At 39.8% G+C, this 17,316-nt stretch overlaps 1 protein-coding gene across 5 annotated transcripts in view; it reads right to left on the bottom strand.

Moving 5' to 3' along the window:
* Positions 1-3,822: 3,822 nt before the first annotated feature.
* TRA2A (transformer 2 alpha homolog) overlaps positions 3,823-17,316 on the bottom strand; it is a 28,784-nt gene continuing 15,290 nt past the window's right edge. For 4 of the 5 annotated variants that reach the window (XM_036759643.1, XM_036759646.1, XM_036759645.1 and 1 more), the window contains 6 exons: positions 12,533-12,698; positions 11,403-11,591; positions 7,047-7,162; positions 6,186-6,314; positions 4,957-5,024; positions 3,823-4,774 (listed from right to left, as the gene is read on the bottom strand). In XM_036759643.1, the coding sequence (XP_036615538.1) occupies positions 4,764-4,774; positions 4,957-5,024; positions 6,186-6,314; positions 7,047-7,162; positions 11,403-11,591; positions 12,533-12,698 (679 nt within the window). In that variant the 3' untranslated portion in view covers positions 3,823-4,763. The remainder of the gene's footprint in view (positions 4,775-4,956; positions 5,025-6,185; positions 6,315-7,046; positions 7,163-11,402; positions 11,592-12,532; positions 12,699-17,316) is intronic. The other variant, XM_036759644.1, reaches the window with a different exon arrangement.

A 17,316-nucleotide genomic window follows, 5' to 3' on the forward strand; every position in this document is an offset into this window, starting at 1 on the left:
GCCTATGAACAAACAGGAGATAGAAAATGAAAACCTAATCTAACTGCATAAACTAATAGTTTGTTAGTCTGAAGTTTTTATAATTTATAATGCCTCCCTCTCTCCAGGTTTTCTTGGATGTACTTTGGGTCAGGGGTGTGTGGAAACATTTTACAAAGGTTTGAAAATGTTCGAAGAAAAATACTCTAAATAGAAACTTATTTTAGTTTAATAAAGACAAAGTCTGCTTAAAATTATCCTTAGTCAGCTTAAATCACTGAATGGCCAATGCAGCATTGTATTGTGGGAAGTCTCTGAGCTCTGGAGTCAGATAATCTGTGCTCAAATCCCAATTCTGACACTACCTGGGTGAGGTTGAACAGTCCATCAACATGCATTTATGAAGTGCTTAATATGTGCAAGGGACTGGGGAGGAAGCTCTTCAGGAGATTCTATGTTATTGGGGACCAAACACATCCAGTCCTGAAACATTCCATACAAGACACAGAATAGGCACAAGGTAGCCTTACAGGAAGAGGGGGAATCACAATTAACCTACTAAAGGTGGCTGTCGTTGAGTCATGTCCAACTCTCCATGACCCCATGGACCACAGCATGCTAGTGCTGTTTGTGGGGTTTTCTCAACAAAGATACTGGAGTAGTTTGCCGTTTCCTTCTAAGGGACTTGCCCAGGGCCACCCAGCCAGCAAGCATCTAAGGCAGGATGTGAACTCAGGTCTTCCTGACTCCAGGCCCAGTGCTCTATCCACTGAGCCACCTTAGCTATCTTGTTTCCAAAATACCTACCTGGGTTCAAATACTGGCTCATAGACTTGCCGGCCATATGCCTGGGCAAGTCACCTAATGGCTCTTCTTCCTTTGTGCCCTCATCTATAAAGTGATGATCCTTTCTACTTCTAAATCTACAACCTTGTGTTCCATGCACTAAAGCCCCCCAGTAAATTTTCCACATGAAGCTTGTAATGAGGCATTAAATACACATGCAAGGGTTGTTCCAGTCATAGACATGAATTCTGAGGTGGGAGGTTTCACTATGGGTTGAAATGATAGCTCTTCCATATGGATCATTTACATTAATTGTATGAAATCACTGATATCCCATCGGGTGTAATAAGCCCAAACTGAAGGCTTTCTGACGTTCATTAATTGTACCGAAGTGATTTATCTCTAGTATGAATTTTCTCATTTGCTTTTCTTGAGCACTTTGCACAATCATTACATTCAAAGGCGGTCCTTCCAGTATGGATCCTCTTGTGCTCAGGAAGACGCTGCTGTTGAGTAAAAGCTTTTCCACATTAATTCCATGGAGAGGGTTTTTCTCCAATGTGGATTCTCGGGTGTTTACTGTGGCATGAGTTTTTGTACCACAAGGGATGGTTGTGGTACAGTTGATTCTTAAAGGGATTCAGGGATTCTAAGATGTTTGCAGGGAGAGTAAACCATACACAGAAGACAGTCAATGAAAAACAGACACTGGAGATGTGAGTACCGTGTGTGAAGAAAATCAAGCCAGTGTGACTGGACCACAGGCAAGGTAGATGGGAGTATCATTTGAAGACTAATATCTTTCTCACGATTCATTCCATTTGTTAAAATTCTTTACAACTTGAATATTGTGTAACTAAGTTTAATCGAAGGTATATGTAGAACCTATATCAGATCACACGCTGTCTTGGGGGGGAGGAGGGAGAAAATTTGGAACTCAAAAACTTATGGAACCAAGTGCTGTAAACTAAAAATAAATTTTTTTTTTTAAAAACTGTAATAGGTTGCAAAATAAGCTTTAAATGCCAGATCCCAGCAAGCGAACCACTCCAGTTTACTGGGGCTGGGGCTCATGGATCGGCTTAGGAAAATCATTTTGGCAACTGCGTAGTGAATAGAGCAGAGGGAGAAATTTGAGGTCATAGACCAGCAAAGATGACGAGGGCCCTAACTACGCCTGCTGTTTGGAGCAGGGCCACAGGTGAGTGATGGAAACAAGTTACAGAATATTAAGGAAGATAGTGATGACTTTCGTGACTGGGAGGACAGATGGTGGCCTGCATGCTCTTTTTGGCATGAGTCTGAGAAAACAAGACATCCGTTCCAAATGTTCATTAGGCAACTGGTGAAGCAGGATTGGAACTCAGGAGAAAGGATAGGGCTGCACTGATCAATCTATAAGTCACCTGCGGAGAGAAGCCAAGCCATAGAAGACAATGAGATCAATCACCAAGTGAGGAAAGAAAAAAGAAAGGGCCCAAGATAGAGCCTTGGGAAACTAGTCACAGCTTCTCCAGGACGTTTCCTCATCTCAACATCCTTGAAGGTTCCTTCTATTTCTATAAAGCTATGCTCCTGTGACTTTAAGAAATATCTGCTTCAGACGGTTTGGTTGACTCATCATTAATTTATGAAGCTGCAGAAAGTGGAGATGCACAGAGGGGGAAGCCTGAGCTTTAAAATGTATTTGTGTCTTAAAAACCAAACTCTTCAGGTATGAAGATTACGCATGATACGTCATACCAATGATGCACCTCTGACGAAAATGGCCATTTATTATGTAAGCCAAATTCACCTCAACGAAATCACAAATTGGACAGTTTAAATAATCGACATTTACAAATATTAATAGCAACCTTGTAGGAAAGGAAGCCATTAGTATTTATTATCAACCTTAAAAAGAAAAGTTACAAAGGAAATTAACTTTTTCTCAATTTCATCTGAAGTAACAAACCTTTTTCAGATGACTAATACATAAGCATTTGACACATATAATAATTAAGCCCCCAACTATTTATTCCCAAATTTCTTATTAATGAGTATTCATTAATGGTATGGTATGAAGTCCAGAAGCCTCAAATAAAACAAATACCAGAGGTGGGGCAATTTCCATCCCCTAAACAATTCTGCTGCCTATATTTGACCTATTATCCTAGAACTTCAGGATTCTTAGACCTGATCAGGGTCCTTTCTTTTCACTATTTATCAAGTGGGTAAGCCCAATATTCTTAAGTCTTTTCACACCCCTCTCCAAAAAAAAGCAAAACACCAAAACACATCCATTTCCACTGATTGCCTAATTCTTTACGACCTTCTTGCGGCCATTGTCTAGACATAAGGTTCATGCTTATGTGCACATTGTTGTAAGACTCTCCACTTGTCAGTAAAACATAAGCTTCCTGAGGACAAAGGCTGTTTTTGTTTGTATCCTGAGCACCTAGTCCAGCACATAGTAGGCACTTAGTAAATATTTAATGAGCTTATGATGTCTGTTTTCTAAAGCGACTATTGAGGAAAATACAATCTTAAGGACCTGAGCTTCTCCCAAAAGAATCTATATCCCTCCTAATAAGTTTAAAAAGTTTCTTGCTTCAGGTCCTCTTAGTAATCTAACCTGTGTATCTCAACATGAATTACCCACCACATTTTAACATCTTGCTAAGATAAAAGTGGGAAGAGAAAGTGAAAACATAAAAGATCTGAAAGAAGGAAGCCTAGGCAAAACATCTTAACTTCAAAGAACTTTGGAAGTGCTTTGGTTCAGCTGGCCAGACCCAATTTTAAAGATAAGGAAGTAACAGGTCCATAGATCATGTGACCAGACCAAAGTCACAAAAGGTGGGCGTGCTCCCACCCACTTCTTTCCTCTAGATCTTGCAAATACAGAGGCCACAGGACAAGAAGCAGAACATTTTCAGAGTAGAAAAAAGGTGAAGAGTTAGGGTTAGTTACTATAGTAAATTCAGACTAAATGAAACATGATGAATGAGACCTACACAATTGGGACTCTTACTTCCAAAACCAATTCATTTGTGCATGAATAAAAAGACAACAGGATTTCAATGGAATTAACTTTTATTTGAAATGAGAGCAGACTTATGGTAAATTCCCCCCACACATATCACTTCAAAGGATTGTAAACTATAACCTGTTTAACCCATTATCCCAATACCAAAATTTCTATGAACAGCAAATTATATAACTAAATTGCTATATTCAATAAATAGGGGTTGTCCTTCACTGATTAAGGGAACATTTAAACTGAGTAAGGTTTTTAAAAAAACACACACAAAAAAACCACACTTTAATTAAATTTGCAAGGTTTAACAGATGTATTTCAAATGCAATATGTTGTGCAGGAATCCACAAGCTTTTCATCTCTAAAACATAGACCTAATTTTTAGGGTTCAATTTTTGTTTCCTTTCAAAAGAAATGATCAAGAATCATTTTTCTTCTACAGCTTCAAACTTTCTACACTCAACTATTTGACTGTTCATGCCACCCCACGTTTAAATTTGTCATTACTGAACAGTTTTAGATAGATTACTATTTTTCTTAAAATAAACAGGCAAACAGTTAACCAAAAATAAACAAACAAAACACCCCCCAAACACCAAGTTATTTGTCAATGAAAATTTCTGTTACAACGTGTGTACAATTCACACAAAACAAGCTCTTCAAAAACAACACTTTCTTTCCTCATTTGATTAAGAGTTAAATTTTTTTTTTTGTAAAAACAAAAAAAAAATTTACAAAATGTATTAACACTGGGGTTTCCTTTAAGTTTTAAGATGTTTGACTACTCAAAACTACAACAATTACATCTTCCAGAGTATAATAAACGGGTGAAAACAGCAATATATCAACTTAAAAAGTGTAGATTCTAAATAAACCAAAGATTTTTTAAGGGTTCTTGAGAGGTGGGGAAGATTAAAAGGTTGGAGAAATCCAGAAGAATTTTAAAAATCCAAGTCCTCAATAGCAACCGTTTAATTCATCAATAGCGTCCTGCAAAAGAATGAAGGGGAAAAGCTGTTACAGAACTGAAGTTTCACCTTGACTCGGGCAGCATTATTCTGAACGCAGCAAAAACACGCACAGCTTTATTAACAAACGTCTAGTTAAAAAATATTAATGGCATTCAATAACAAGAATGACAAAAATGGAACTTGTGTTTCAACTGTACATACTTGGACTGTAGGAACGGGATCTTGACCGTGATCTGTATCGACTGTAATAAGGAGAAGGCGATCTTCTTCTGTAAGAAAACCAAATGATTATTTAATGTATTTCCAAGCTTCCAAAAAGTAATCACAAATCCATCCAATGAAGAAGGGAGATAATTTTTCTCCCAAGTGATTTTCTCAGGACATCATTGCAAGTTAAAAGTAGAACCAGGATATTGATTAATAGATTCAAAAAACTCAGCTCAGTTAAGAATATCTTTAATCATTTACTCACTTTTAGACAATTTTTCTATTGTCTTGATATGTTTTAGGGGATTGTCTATTAAAATGACTGATAAAAAAGGTGTATTACCAAAATTAAATATTGGACAGGAAGAGTTTTCCCACATTTTATGGGAAAACTTGCTAAAGTTTCTTAGGTAAGTAAATAAAAAAAGTTCTTTGGTATGAAAATAAACCCAATGTGAGACAAAGTAGCATGGTATTTATTATCAAAGTATGAAGACAAAGTTAACTATTAAGCACTTAACTTTCAAACGGTGAGTTAATATGGACTAAGGTAACATGCATTAAATGGCAGCTAAGTAATGTGCCCTTATATTCATATGCTGGTCTAACCTTGAAACAGCTGACAAGATTAAACTAACAGTACGCGGACACCAAAATATTGGTGACATTTGGCTCAAGAAGTGAGTTTTAATGTTCTGCTTGCCCAGAAATCTTCACAGTGTTTCCCTCTCCATCTCAAATGTTCCCAAATGGGAAAATAATGTATAGAGATTTAATTATAAGCTTTGTTAAGAAAAATCCATCCATCTGCAATATCTCCCCCCTCCCTCCATTTCCTCCCTTGTAAAGTAAGGCTGGTCACCCACCAAGGAGAATCTTTATTCTTTTCCATCTTAATAGCCTGTGTTGGTTCCTCCATTTAAACTCATCAAACCTCTTTTCTACTTTTCAGGAGGAACAGTGCTCAGAGAAGCCCTTGGCTGGCTTCCTGACAACCCCCAATATACGGAAAAGGGAAGTCATGATTTCCCAATCATTTATCTACCAAATATAAGTGGGAACATAACTTAGAAAACCCCTCTACAAGAATTTATAGAATCCTTTTTGAAAAATGCATTTTTAAATGTTAAAACTTCCCTTTTAAACAAGCAGACTACATAAAGTGCAAAGCGTAACAAATGTACAGATTTATAAAAGTACTCAACATAAATAAGAATTGTTACCTGTACCGGTAATCATATTCTTCATATCTGTCATATCCTCGATCATATCCTCGGTCATAGTAAGAGTCCCGACGTCTGCCGCCGCCTCCACCGCCTCCCCCGCCTCCGCCGCCTCCACCTCCTCCGCTACTAATCGGGGATAAAAAAAAAAGTTCATCTTCATAAATGCCTATCTTTTTCAGTCATTTTTGAGAACTTAAAAGTTTCACTTCTCTTTAAGGATTTTTTCAACGCTCTCTCTCGTTGCTAACTGCTCACAAGGGTCCCGGACAACGTTCCTGAAATTTCCAAACACTGTCCCAGCCAGCACCAAGCTAGGGGCCTGTCAAAAGCTAAAGGAGCCTTCCCGCGACCCCAAGGACCCACCCCATGTTCTCTGTAATTTTTTTGGCATAGGGAACTCCTAGTGAAATGCAGACCTGCACCGACACAGCAGCTTGAAGAGTCTAAAAGAACTGCTGGGGGATGACAAGAAATCGAGTGAGTCTGGGGGGAGGGGGAGGGGTGTGACAAACTCAGTTTCTGTATCAGACCTTTGAACCTGGTTCTAATCAGTTCTTTGTCTATTCTACCACACTTCCCCTTTATTACCTTAATTATATATTCAAAAGTTGAAATTAACGTCAAATTCTAAGTGGTGTAACGAAAAGCAGTGACCACAGAAATAAAAATTGTGCAGCAACAACAAAAAAACCCCAAACTTCGGTCAGGTCTTCGCGATGTCGGAGACAAAGACTTTATTAGGGAAGCATTAAGATACGGATCATTCCCGCCCCTGGCTAGAGCGTTCAGAGGTTACGTTGTTAAGGTTACAAGGCAACAACAAGGCCCGTTCTCCAGGGCCAGCCCCGGGCTGCTTACTGGGTGGGTCGCCCCATGTAGATGCCGGGCGTGGGCGTGTGCGCCCTCTTGGTGATGGAATAGTCCACCCGGATCCTCCGGCCGTCCAGCTCCATGCCGTTCGCCCTCTCCATGGCCTACAACACAACAGGGTCACTGTTGGACACGCTCACGCTGCAGCTGTTTTCACGCCCCCCCCCCCCCCCCATCTCCAGAACCCCGGCCGGCCTGTTTGTCTCCACCAGGCCCGGCTGCCCCCATCACGCAGGGGTCAACGGGAATGGAGGCCTGTCAATCACCTGCAGCCCAGCCTACTGCCTGCATTGGCGCCTGGTCACTCTGAGCCCGCCCCCTGGCGGGGAGAATGAGGTGGTGTGTGTGGAGGTGGTGGTGAGGGGGGGGAGGGGCAAGAGCCCACCGCCAGCCCCTACTCAGCTCCCCCCTTACATTCACGGTTACGAGCGCGATTGTGGGACCGTAGGCCGCTGCACAGCCCGGGGTTCCCCGCCGTGGCGGCGAACCGCGGACCGCCGGCGCCTGTGGACCGACCCTCTTTCCCAGCCCAGCAAGCGGCCCGAATTGTTCGGACTCTCAATACTGAGAAGACAGCAGGGCTACGAGGGGTGGCCCGAGGCCGGCCTTTGTCCCCGCGCCACTAGACAATGCGCGTGCCCCTCCCCCCATTCCCGCCGCCGCCATGTTAGGGGCCCCAGCAGCCCAGCCTCCCTCGCAGTCCGCTCATGGCGGCTGCCAGGACACACTGTCATTCCTGTGGCAAGAGCGACACCTGGCGTGCAGGGCGCTCACGGTCGCGGCCCGCAGACAGCAAGGAGCGCCCGCTTCTGGCTGCCAGGCGGCACTGCAAGGTGCCAGAAATAAACACAGCATGGCTACTAAGGCCGCCGCCATGATGACGCTCGTGGCGCCAGGTTACGCACAGCCTTACGCATGCTTACGCAGGGAAACGCAAAGAGGTACGCAATCAGACGCACGGCGGCCTACGGTGGTACGTGCACGTCTGCACGTAGCAAGCACGTACCGATTTGCGTAAGCAACTGAACGCATGGCTGCGGAGAGACAACAGGGCGGCTCCCCAAGAAGCCGCCATGATGCTGCAGACTAGACTCATGGCGACTCAAGTTAACCGAGCATACATTAGCCGTTTTTCAAAGTCACTATATAAAGATCAGATAACCACGAATCGAAACACACGATTTCATAAAAACTGGTGCCGAGACATAATTTCATCCCTACTCCATTTTCACGATGTAATCGGATTGCCTTTGGGATGAAGGCGCTTTGCCTAGGCTCGTGCTGCCCCCTGGCGGATCTGCTCAGTGACAGGACAAGGCTGCACAACTGCAGCAGAACTGCCTTTTTCGGTTTGTTTCAGGGGCTTTTTTGGGAGGGGGGCGCCCCCGGGACCAACACATAAATATTTTAGTTATATATGTCCAAGCATTAAGAAGGTTGGGTCTTCAAGCTCGCCAATTCTGGTGATATTACACGTTTAAGGAACAAGATCATCACCAAGTATTACCTAATACATAAACGTGAGCTTTATATAATTTTTATGTAAAATATAATCATTTATGTATATGTTGTGTAAAGAGCTTTCTTTTTACAGGTTAAATTTTAGTTAATCTATGCCATATTAAGTAAATCCCTGTAACACAGAAGTTAAAAAGATGATTAATGTGTCGCTAATTTATCAAAATTTATCCTTTTTTTGGGTAACATTCTTTGCCATTTTGATCAGTTATTTACTTTGAAAACCAGTTAAGATAAAACATAAAATTGTTGCAAATGTTTACTTTTTTTGTCTAATTATATGGACCAGAATCATGTCCCATCTTCATTTTCAGCCCCCCATCCCATTGATTCTTTGTAAAATTGTTTCTGATTTATTTTTAAAATAAACTACAAAAAAATCCAACTTAATAAATCCCCTACCTCAAATTCTGTTTAAGAAATTAATCACACAAGATCACCAAACTAGCCCCAATTTTTCTGACAAGCAATACAAATCAAAAATTCGGTCATTTGCATTCAATTTTAAACCTCTTTAAAGTACTGAAGCACTAACACAATTTAAATGAAAATTAGTTTTTAAGGTGTGGAAGGGGGGAAGACAACTACAACTTCAAGATCTATTTGTTTTTCCACTGCAACTTATAAATGGAAGCCTCAACTATCTGAAAACAGGAAAACCACCAAAAGAAAGACCAAGGAAAAAAGCACCAATGAGCAGCCAAAATGTACATCAGAGTCTATAAAGTGGCAACTAGGCTGGCATTCACAACTGATTTAAGTTTCACCAGACATTTCAAAGAAGCCTGGTAACACCCTTACTTACCTTCAGGGGTCAGCACTTCTTCAATGATAATTTGAGAAAAAAAATACACAGGACTATATGCCACATTCCACTTCCCAAATGAACAAATATTACAAAGTGTCCCTCTTTCTTTCTACAATAATAGGCTTCCTTATTAACACAGTCTCATCACAGTAGTTATATTAATACTTGGTTCATTAAAATGGAACTGCACCTATAAAACACATGCACATTTTTTTTTTAAAAAGTACTGGCGTAACACTATTACTACATTTAGGCAAACCCAACAGACACAAAAAGTCTGCTAACTGCCTGCCCACTGAAAACAGTGTTCTCATGGTACTGTCCCCTATAACGTTGCTTTTCCCTAATGATTTTTTTCATTTAAATTACTAGTGTGAGGCTAGTTGTGTCCCTAGAGGAATAAAGAAACAGTGCCATGATCTATTGGAAGCAACATATAAACAACACACCCTATACTCACTAATAAACATTTAGGATCATTTTAAATAATTCGATCTAGAACTGATACTAAGTCAAAGTAATAGCAGGGAGAAAAGGGCTCCATATAAAATAAAAAATTAAAATGAAAGAGAAAAGAAATGAGAGTCTGATAAAAAATACTCAAAAAGGAATTTACATCTGAAGATTTTGTTAAATATTGTTGCAAAAATAAACTCAAATGACTTTCATTAATTGAGGTGGGGATTAAAGCAGATAATTAAAGCAGCAGTCAAACTACACCTTTTCCCATTTCCCTACCAGTCTCATTACATATCTCACAGAGCTCACGAACAAAATCAGGTTTCCTGGAGGTTGCAATTCTACTGAACAGAACACAGAACTCCTGAAAAGGCTCTTTCTAAAAGACCCACTTCTGGAATTAAAATATGAGCTAGGTCAGAAGAAAAAGGGACAGGACAGTGACAATCATATTTGCTACATGGCTGTTCCTGTCAGGTTCTGCTGAGACCATACAGAGTGAACCACAACTCCTGACACCTCTGCTAGCAAATTGGAAGACAGAAGCAAATCCAGAAAGCGAACAGTTCTGTCAGTCCTTTAAATATGCAGAAACATTATACCCAACGCCTATGTAGTTTCGAGGCAAAGGCCTGTAGGCATTTCATGTGTTTTATGACTCTTAATTTGATCTATTCATGATTTACTATGCAAGATGAGCCTTTAAAAATTTGATGTTTTCTGCATTCTGAAGGAATATTTTACATTTTCAAAAAGTATGGCATTAATATTTAAAAACAAACCCACATACAATAATGGGGAATGGAATTGGCTTACAACAAAGTGAATTTTAGCTTAAAAGAGGGTCCCAAACAATTAGTCTATGACAATGTGTTAAAACAACCTAAGCACTACTCAACTATGATAGGATGTTTGGTCTGTTCTCAAAAGACTAGCATAATTTTTCAATTTAATTATAAAATCTCATATTTTCATATACAGGAAAGGTGTCAAATGTACCATTCCTTTTAAGTCAAACTATTATTCTTATGATTATTCAACAACCATATCACTGAATAATCCATTTGGGGAATTTAATTCAAAGGAGATCATTTCTAGCTACTGTACTATCTTCAGAGGTCAGGGAGGGGACACCTACTTATGTTAGTCCAGCAATTTCCTTTAAATCAATCTGAATAGGATGGTAGCAGTTAAACTACAAACAATTTTAGTTGCTTGTGTATTTGTCCACATAAGTATTTTGCTTTTCACGACGGATAATACCAGCCTCCAGCACAAAACAGAGGAAGGAACATTACAGTTATGTGTGGTGCTGTTATTTGTTTGATATTACCTAAGTGCACTGTTGCACTGCTTTTAATGATATAACTTGCTGTGGATAACAATATCAGATTATGTTTCTAATTTAGTTTGTAATTATTAAAATATGTTGCAACATATACCTGTGTAACCACCACTTTCCAGTCTACCTGCTTTTCACACCTTTCAAGCTTTGCAGCCAAGATCGTTTAGCAATCCCCAGGTACTACACAGGTTAAGCACAAAAACAGAAAACCTACCTCTTTTGAATCATCTATTCGCTCAAAATAAACAAAGGCAAATCCTCGGGATCGTCCAGTTCGCTGATCATAAACCACATTGACACCACTCAAGGGTCCATAACGGGAAAATACTTCCCGAAGATCTCTCTCTGTTGTATACAAACTCAGGCCAAACACTCCCAGACATGTGTTGGGGTCTGGATTAGCCTAACAAAATAAAAAGGTTGGTTCAAAACGAAATAAAGTACTCTCCAATTATATTTTAAACCACTTTGCCTAGAATGCACTGTTCTTCCATAATTCAAAATAGTTCACTCATATGAACCTCAAAACCGTATTTCTGAAAACATAAATTGAACCAGAGGAAGAAAACCCTGGCACCTATTGAGATGCCTACATTTAGGGACACTCCTAGTATAATGAAGATTTGTCCATTTTACAGACCCAATTTGTCTTAAAAAGACAATTATGAGAAGAAGATATTAACTAGGGAGAATAATCAGCATATTTACAAGTCAAAGATGAATATCTAGCAGAACTAACTATACTGAAATTGGTGGTGGTGGTGGAAGGGGTTATATGCATAGAAGCATAGGGGCAAAAAGAGAAGGAAAGAATGACAGCTTTCCCCTAGATTTTCCCGGAGTAGTTAGGCACACAGAACCCCACACATCACTGTGCTCGTCACATTTGTATCACAACTCCTTCAGGTAATAAAGTCTCATTTACCTGTGTGGCCTACTCAATACCTCCCACATATCCTGAACAAGGCTAACTCCAAAATATTTGGTGAATAACATAGTATATCACCATGTCAGCAGGAATGAAAAATTGTTTTCCTATAATAGTAAGACTAATTTGTCTATCTCCTAAAAGTGGGGGGAGGGGGTGTCTCACCTCCTCTAGAAAACTACTAAGTGATTAATTCAGACTCAGTTTTTGTTCCCCTCCACCTCTCTGGCCTCAGTTTCCAAATCTCTAATAGAGGGGGAACTGACAAGATCATCTCTAAGGTCCCTTCCAGCTCTAATTCCTAAAATTCCAACTATCCTACAGAAAAAAAAAATTCTCTTGCACCCCACCCCCAATAAAATATGAACAACAAAACAGGGCATTAATTTGAGTGAAATCATTTTAAGATCACATACTCTGCTGCCTGTATGTCTTCTTCGGTTAGACATGGGAGAATGACTGCGGCTCCTTCGACGACGATACTCTGGTGTGTATGACCTACTTCGTGATCGTCTCCTATGAGAATGAGAGTGGGACCTGGATCGAGTGTAGCGTCTATGAGAATGTCTCCTTGACCTCGACCTTTAAAAGAAATAAGTTTAGTAAGAAAGAGCATAAAGTGCCTGCCTCAACATGACCCTGAAAATTCCTTAAATGCAAAATACAAAATAAAAACCAATTCTTTGCATTTATTTTGAATTAGAAGTTAGCTTAGAACTGTATTTTTTTAATCACTTATGGAGATAAGTAATTTTGTAATATTGATCAAAAGATAACTGAGAAGCATCATTACTTCCAGCCTCACCGATGATAAAATAGTGCTGATGGAAAAGAATAAATCAGTTATTGTAATTTATTTACATATTTTAAGAAAAAAAGGAATATCCTTTAAGTACATTCTTTTGAAATTGCTGTCTCATGACAGAAATGACGTGCTTTACACATTCTGTCTCTTTTATTCAAGAAGCACTATGTGCTGACAGTAACCCGAGACAGAGCTTGAGAGAAATTAGGCAACAATAAAGAATCTTAAGAAAAATGGAAAATTCACCCATAGCAACAGAACTCTACCTTCTGTTGGTGCCCACTCTATTCTAACATATCATCATCACACTGGCATATGAGAAGGTCTAAAGTACCTAAGTATTTGCGGACTGACATTCATCTTACTTCAAAGTTGATTTAAATGATGTACATTAGAATTATGCAACTTTTAAGTTAGTTTTTTGGAGGATCACTTTCCCAAATTATTTAGATATGGGGGAAGAAATGTATAAAGCGTTTGCTTTGAGCCTAAATTTGAAGTCTACATTCAAGGATGAGGGATCTTAAGGGAAAGATGACTGAGCCAAACATGAGAGAAGAGAAACTTATTTCCCACAACTCTCCTATAGGGATTCACAAACATGCCCCACTTGTTTCCCTTCCTTTGGTTTCCCAGTAATCCTCTCATTTTCACCTATCTAAATAACTATTCTTTGAAGTCCACCTCGAATTCCATCTTGTTGGAAACGCCTTCCCCAAATACATGCTGGCTGCTCTGACTGGCTCCTTGGAACTTCATAGCACTCAGTCTGCACCTCAGTCTAGGGTCCAGCACATTTGGCCTTTCTGTGCAATAACAGTTTCATATGTTTGATTTGTCTGTACACCATAACACAAAGGTCCTGATGGAGATCACATTCCATATTCCTCCAGAGCAGCAGCATGGGCTATATTAAGTGCTGAATGCTTAAGTAATTTTAACACTTTCCTTCTCTTTGCTTTTTCTTTCCCTTGGGATTTGCCCTCCTTTCTTCTACAGGGAGTGACCAAGTGGTCTAGAAGGAGAAAGCCCGAACCCATGGCTTGCGGTTTCTGCTCTCTGATGACCCGTGTGGCCTATGCACAAGCCTCACTTTCCTTTTCTGTAAAACTAGAGGGGGATTGACCAGGTGCTCTGTAAGGCAAGGTGCTATCCTCCCCATAACAACCAGACTAAAGCACATCATTCCTCTGCTCGAGAACAGACCCTCTTATCTAGAGAATCAATCAAGTCCTCGGGCACTTAAAAAGCCACAATGTGGCACCAATATCTCTTTTTAGACATTTTATATCCCCCTCTCCCCAAGCCTTCTATCTCCCTAGCATTCCCTGTACATTCATCTGCCTCTGGGCCCTTCCTGAAGTTGCTCTCCACCCATGTCCATTCCTTGAGATTCTCTCTTCAGCTTCCTTAAAGACTTAAGGTCAAGTGCCACCCCTGGCCAGAGGTCTTTTCTGCGAGCGCCAACTGCCAGGGCTCTTTCCCACCAAAAATCGCTTTGTAAATACTGCGTATCTCCTGTTGTCCCCTTTAGAAGAGCCTTGAGGCTCTGGGTTTGTTTTTCCCCCCAAAATAGGGGCTGTTTTGTTTTCATGTCCCCAGTCCCAAGGACAAAGAAAGCACTTAATAAATATGAATATCTTCATCAATAGGAAATAAGGTCCCCAGCAACAGCATTTTTTGCAGTAGCAAAGAAGTGGAAACAAAGGAGACACCTACAGCTTGATACAAGTGTAGTGAAATCTGACTGTGATTGTCAGAAATCAGTAATATGAAAGTTCAAAGAAACATCGTGGGATGACTTAAAGGAACAAGCCCAAAGTAAAGTACGCAAGGCCATCCACACAATAAGCACAAAGATCACAATGTTGTGAAAAAACAAACAATAAATCAGAGACAGTACCAATGTTCCTGAAGAGACATTGCAGCTCCCTGTCTTCGAGGAAAGGATGAGGATTATGAATGTTCGATCCTCCACGTCCTCAACTGATCTGCTGGTTAGTTTGGCTCAAATTTTTTCTTTTTCTCCTATTTTTTATTTACTTGTTTTTGGTTACAAGGGCTAGCTCACTGGGTAGGAGGTGAGGAAATGATATAGTTGGAAGTGAAGGTGAAATGAAAAAAGATATACATAGAAAATACTTTTTAAAAACAAAATTAAAATGTTCTGTTCATTGAGATTTTGGGAAAGGAGAAAAATGCAAAGAGGAACAGAAAGGACAAGCTGAGGACAGACAAATGTACAGAGACAAGTCTGTGCTGGAGCAGTCCTACCAGCACAAGGCAAGGGGGGGAGTGGGGGAGGACTGGACAATGAGCATCAAGCCCCCAGAAACTTTCACTTTGTTCTGTCCCCATCTTGTGGCCTTTCAGGATACCGTGGCTAAAACCTGAATTATCAGCAGCATGGTGGAATGGAAAGAATATCAGACACAAGTCAGGAGATACAGGCTAAATTAGCTAAAGGTGCAAGGAATATGATGGATGACAGGAGCTGACCTTTGCCCTTCGACACAGCTAGAATTCTCTTCCTGTCAAATTTAAAATCTTCCTTCCACCTGGCTCTACAGTTGATTATTAAGATATCAGACAAGTCACTGCAGTTCTATGGTCCCGGGTCTGAGAGTGCTGGACCAAAAAGAGGGTCCCGTCAAGATAGAAAAGTCTAGGATTCTGAGAACATAGCAAGCCTTTCCATGCAAGGCTCTGCATTATTACACTTCACTACATCTTAAGGAGAATTTAGAAGTAGTTAATTACATGGTTTCTACATCCAAGAAGTGTATAACCAAGATGGATGAACAAAACCACATTAAACAAGGGATGACAGTATATAACTGATGGATGTGTTAAAGACCAAATGCTACAGGAGGAGAAGATTAGGGAGTTAGACCCTAAATGATCCTGAAGATTCATTTCAGCTCTGACATTCCCCAATTTGATAATGCCAATATGGTATTCAAGGACAAAATGCCTAATTAAAATGTACAGTTATGGAAAACCCAAGGTCTACAAAGCTCAGCGCCACAGCCAGTGATGGACAAGTTGCCTGGTTCCTAGTCTGGTAACCACACAACCCCACATGGTCCTGAGAATTTCAGATTAAGGAATGGACTCTACTAAATTATCTCTAAGATCCCTTCCAACTCTAAATCCCAGAATTTCATGACAACTATGTGCGATAACTGCTAACTTCAGATTCTAGCCCCCAGAAAATATCTATGTGTGTCTTTGAGGGGGAAGGGAGAACAAGCTGGAACAATCACCAGAGAAGTCAAGGAAAGAAGGAACTCTTTCCCTTGTTTAGGGGCCCCCTGGGCACTACTGAAAATTATTATCTCAATTAAGGTAACAGGAATTGTATGGAAAAAGTCTCCTCTAGCCCTATTTACAGTCTCCCTGTCCACTTTCCATCCTTACTCAAGGATAAAAGGAAAAGAAAAAGGATACACATCAAACACCTACTGATGGGAAGAGTAGGCTAAACTAACAGGACACAGCCGTCTCCATCTTCTTCCAACCACCCCCCCCCCTTTTACCTTTGGTCTTCATCATGAATAATTTCTTACTCTAGAAGTATTCTATGCTGGACTTCTCTATTGGAAATATTCTTTACTGCAAAATAAAAGGCTTCTTATCTAAACATCTATTACCTGATTTTTAAAGAATTCTAGTTTGTGTTCTTGTATCAAATCTTTAAGGTAAAAGAATGAAATCACTATTATTTGTACAGATAGAGGCAGGCAGTTTTCAGTGGTGAATTAAAAATAGTTGTAGAATATGTATTTTTATGAAAAATTTATTCTCTTTCCACTTTTCTCCTTAAGTAGACATTTTAAATTAATTTCCTGAATGAACCCTAAGTGGGTTTATTTTTAGATGGCTGCAATTTTAGTTTGCTTATAAAACAAGAGATGGAACTGTCCAAAATGTATCATGCACTTAGCCTGAGAAAAGAAGATGAGAGGACACTTGCCTAAGTGAGAATATATTACAAAAGAAAGCCTATCAGAATATGTTTCCATAAAATTGGGGTGTTCTAATTAATGTCTCCCTAACTTTAAAAGCTTTTCTTAGTAATCATACCCCTTACTCATATTACCACTTATGCCCTTTTCAGATTCCTGGATAAAAACTTCTGCAATGCCCCCTTGCGCATTACATTAATCAAGAACTGCAAAGTGTTATTTAAAATAAGCAACTTCCAAAAGTAAACAAGAGTCAAATACAAAGTTTTCCTGAGTTGCTTTTCTCCATGTTCAATATACAAATCGTTGCTATCACTATTAGAGTCAGTATTTTCTCCATCAATGCCACCATAGTTTACACGCATGTATTATCTTCACAGTTCACATCCATGTCCTTCAACAGTCTTTCAGAAAGGACACAATCTAT

This window comes from Trichosurus vulpecula, chromosome 5 (assembly GCF_011100635.1).
Source record: "Trichosurus vulpecula isolate mTriVul1 chromosome 5, mTriVul1.pri, whole genome shotgun sequence".
Classification (NCBI taxonomy): domain Eukaryota; kingdom Metazoa; phylum Chordata; class Mammalia; order Diprotodontia; family Phalangeridae; genus Trichosurus; species Trichosurus vulpecula.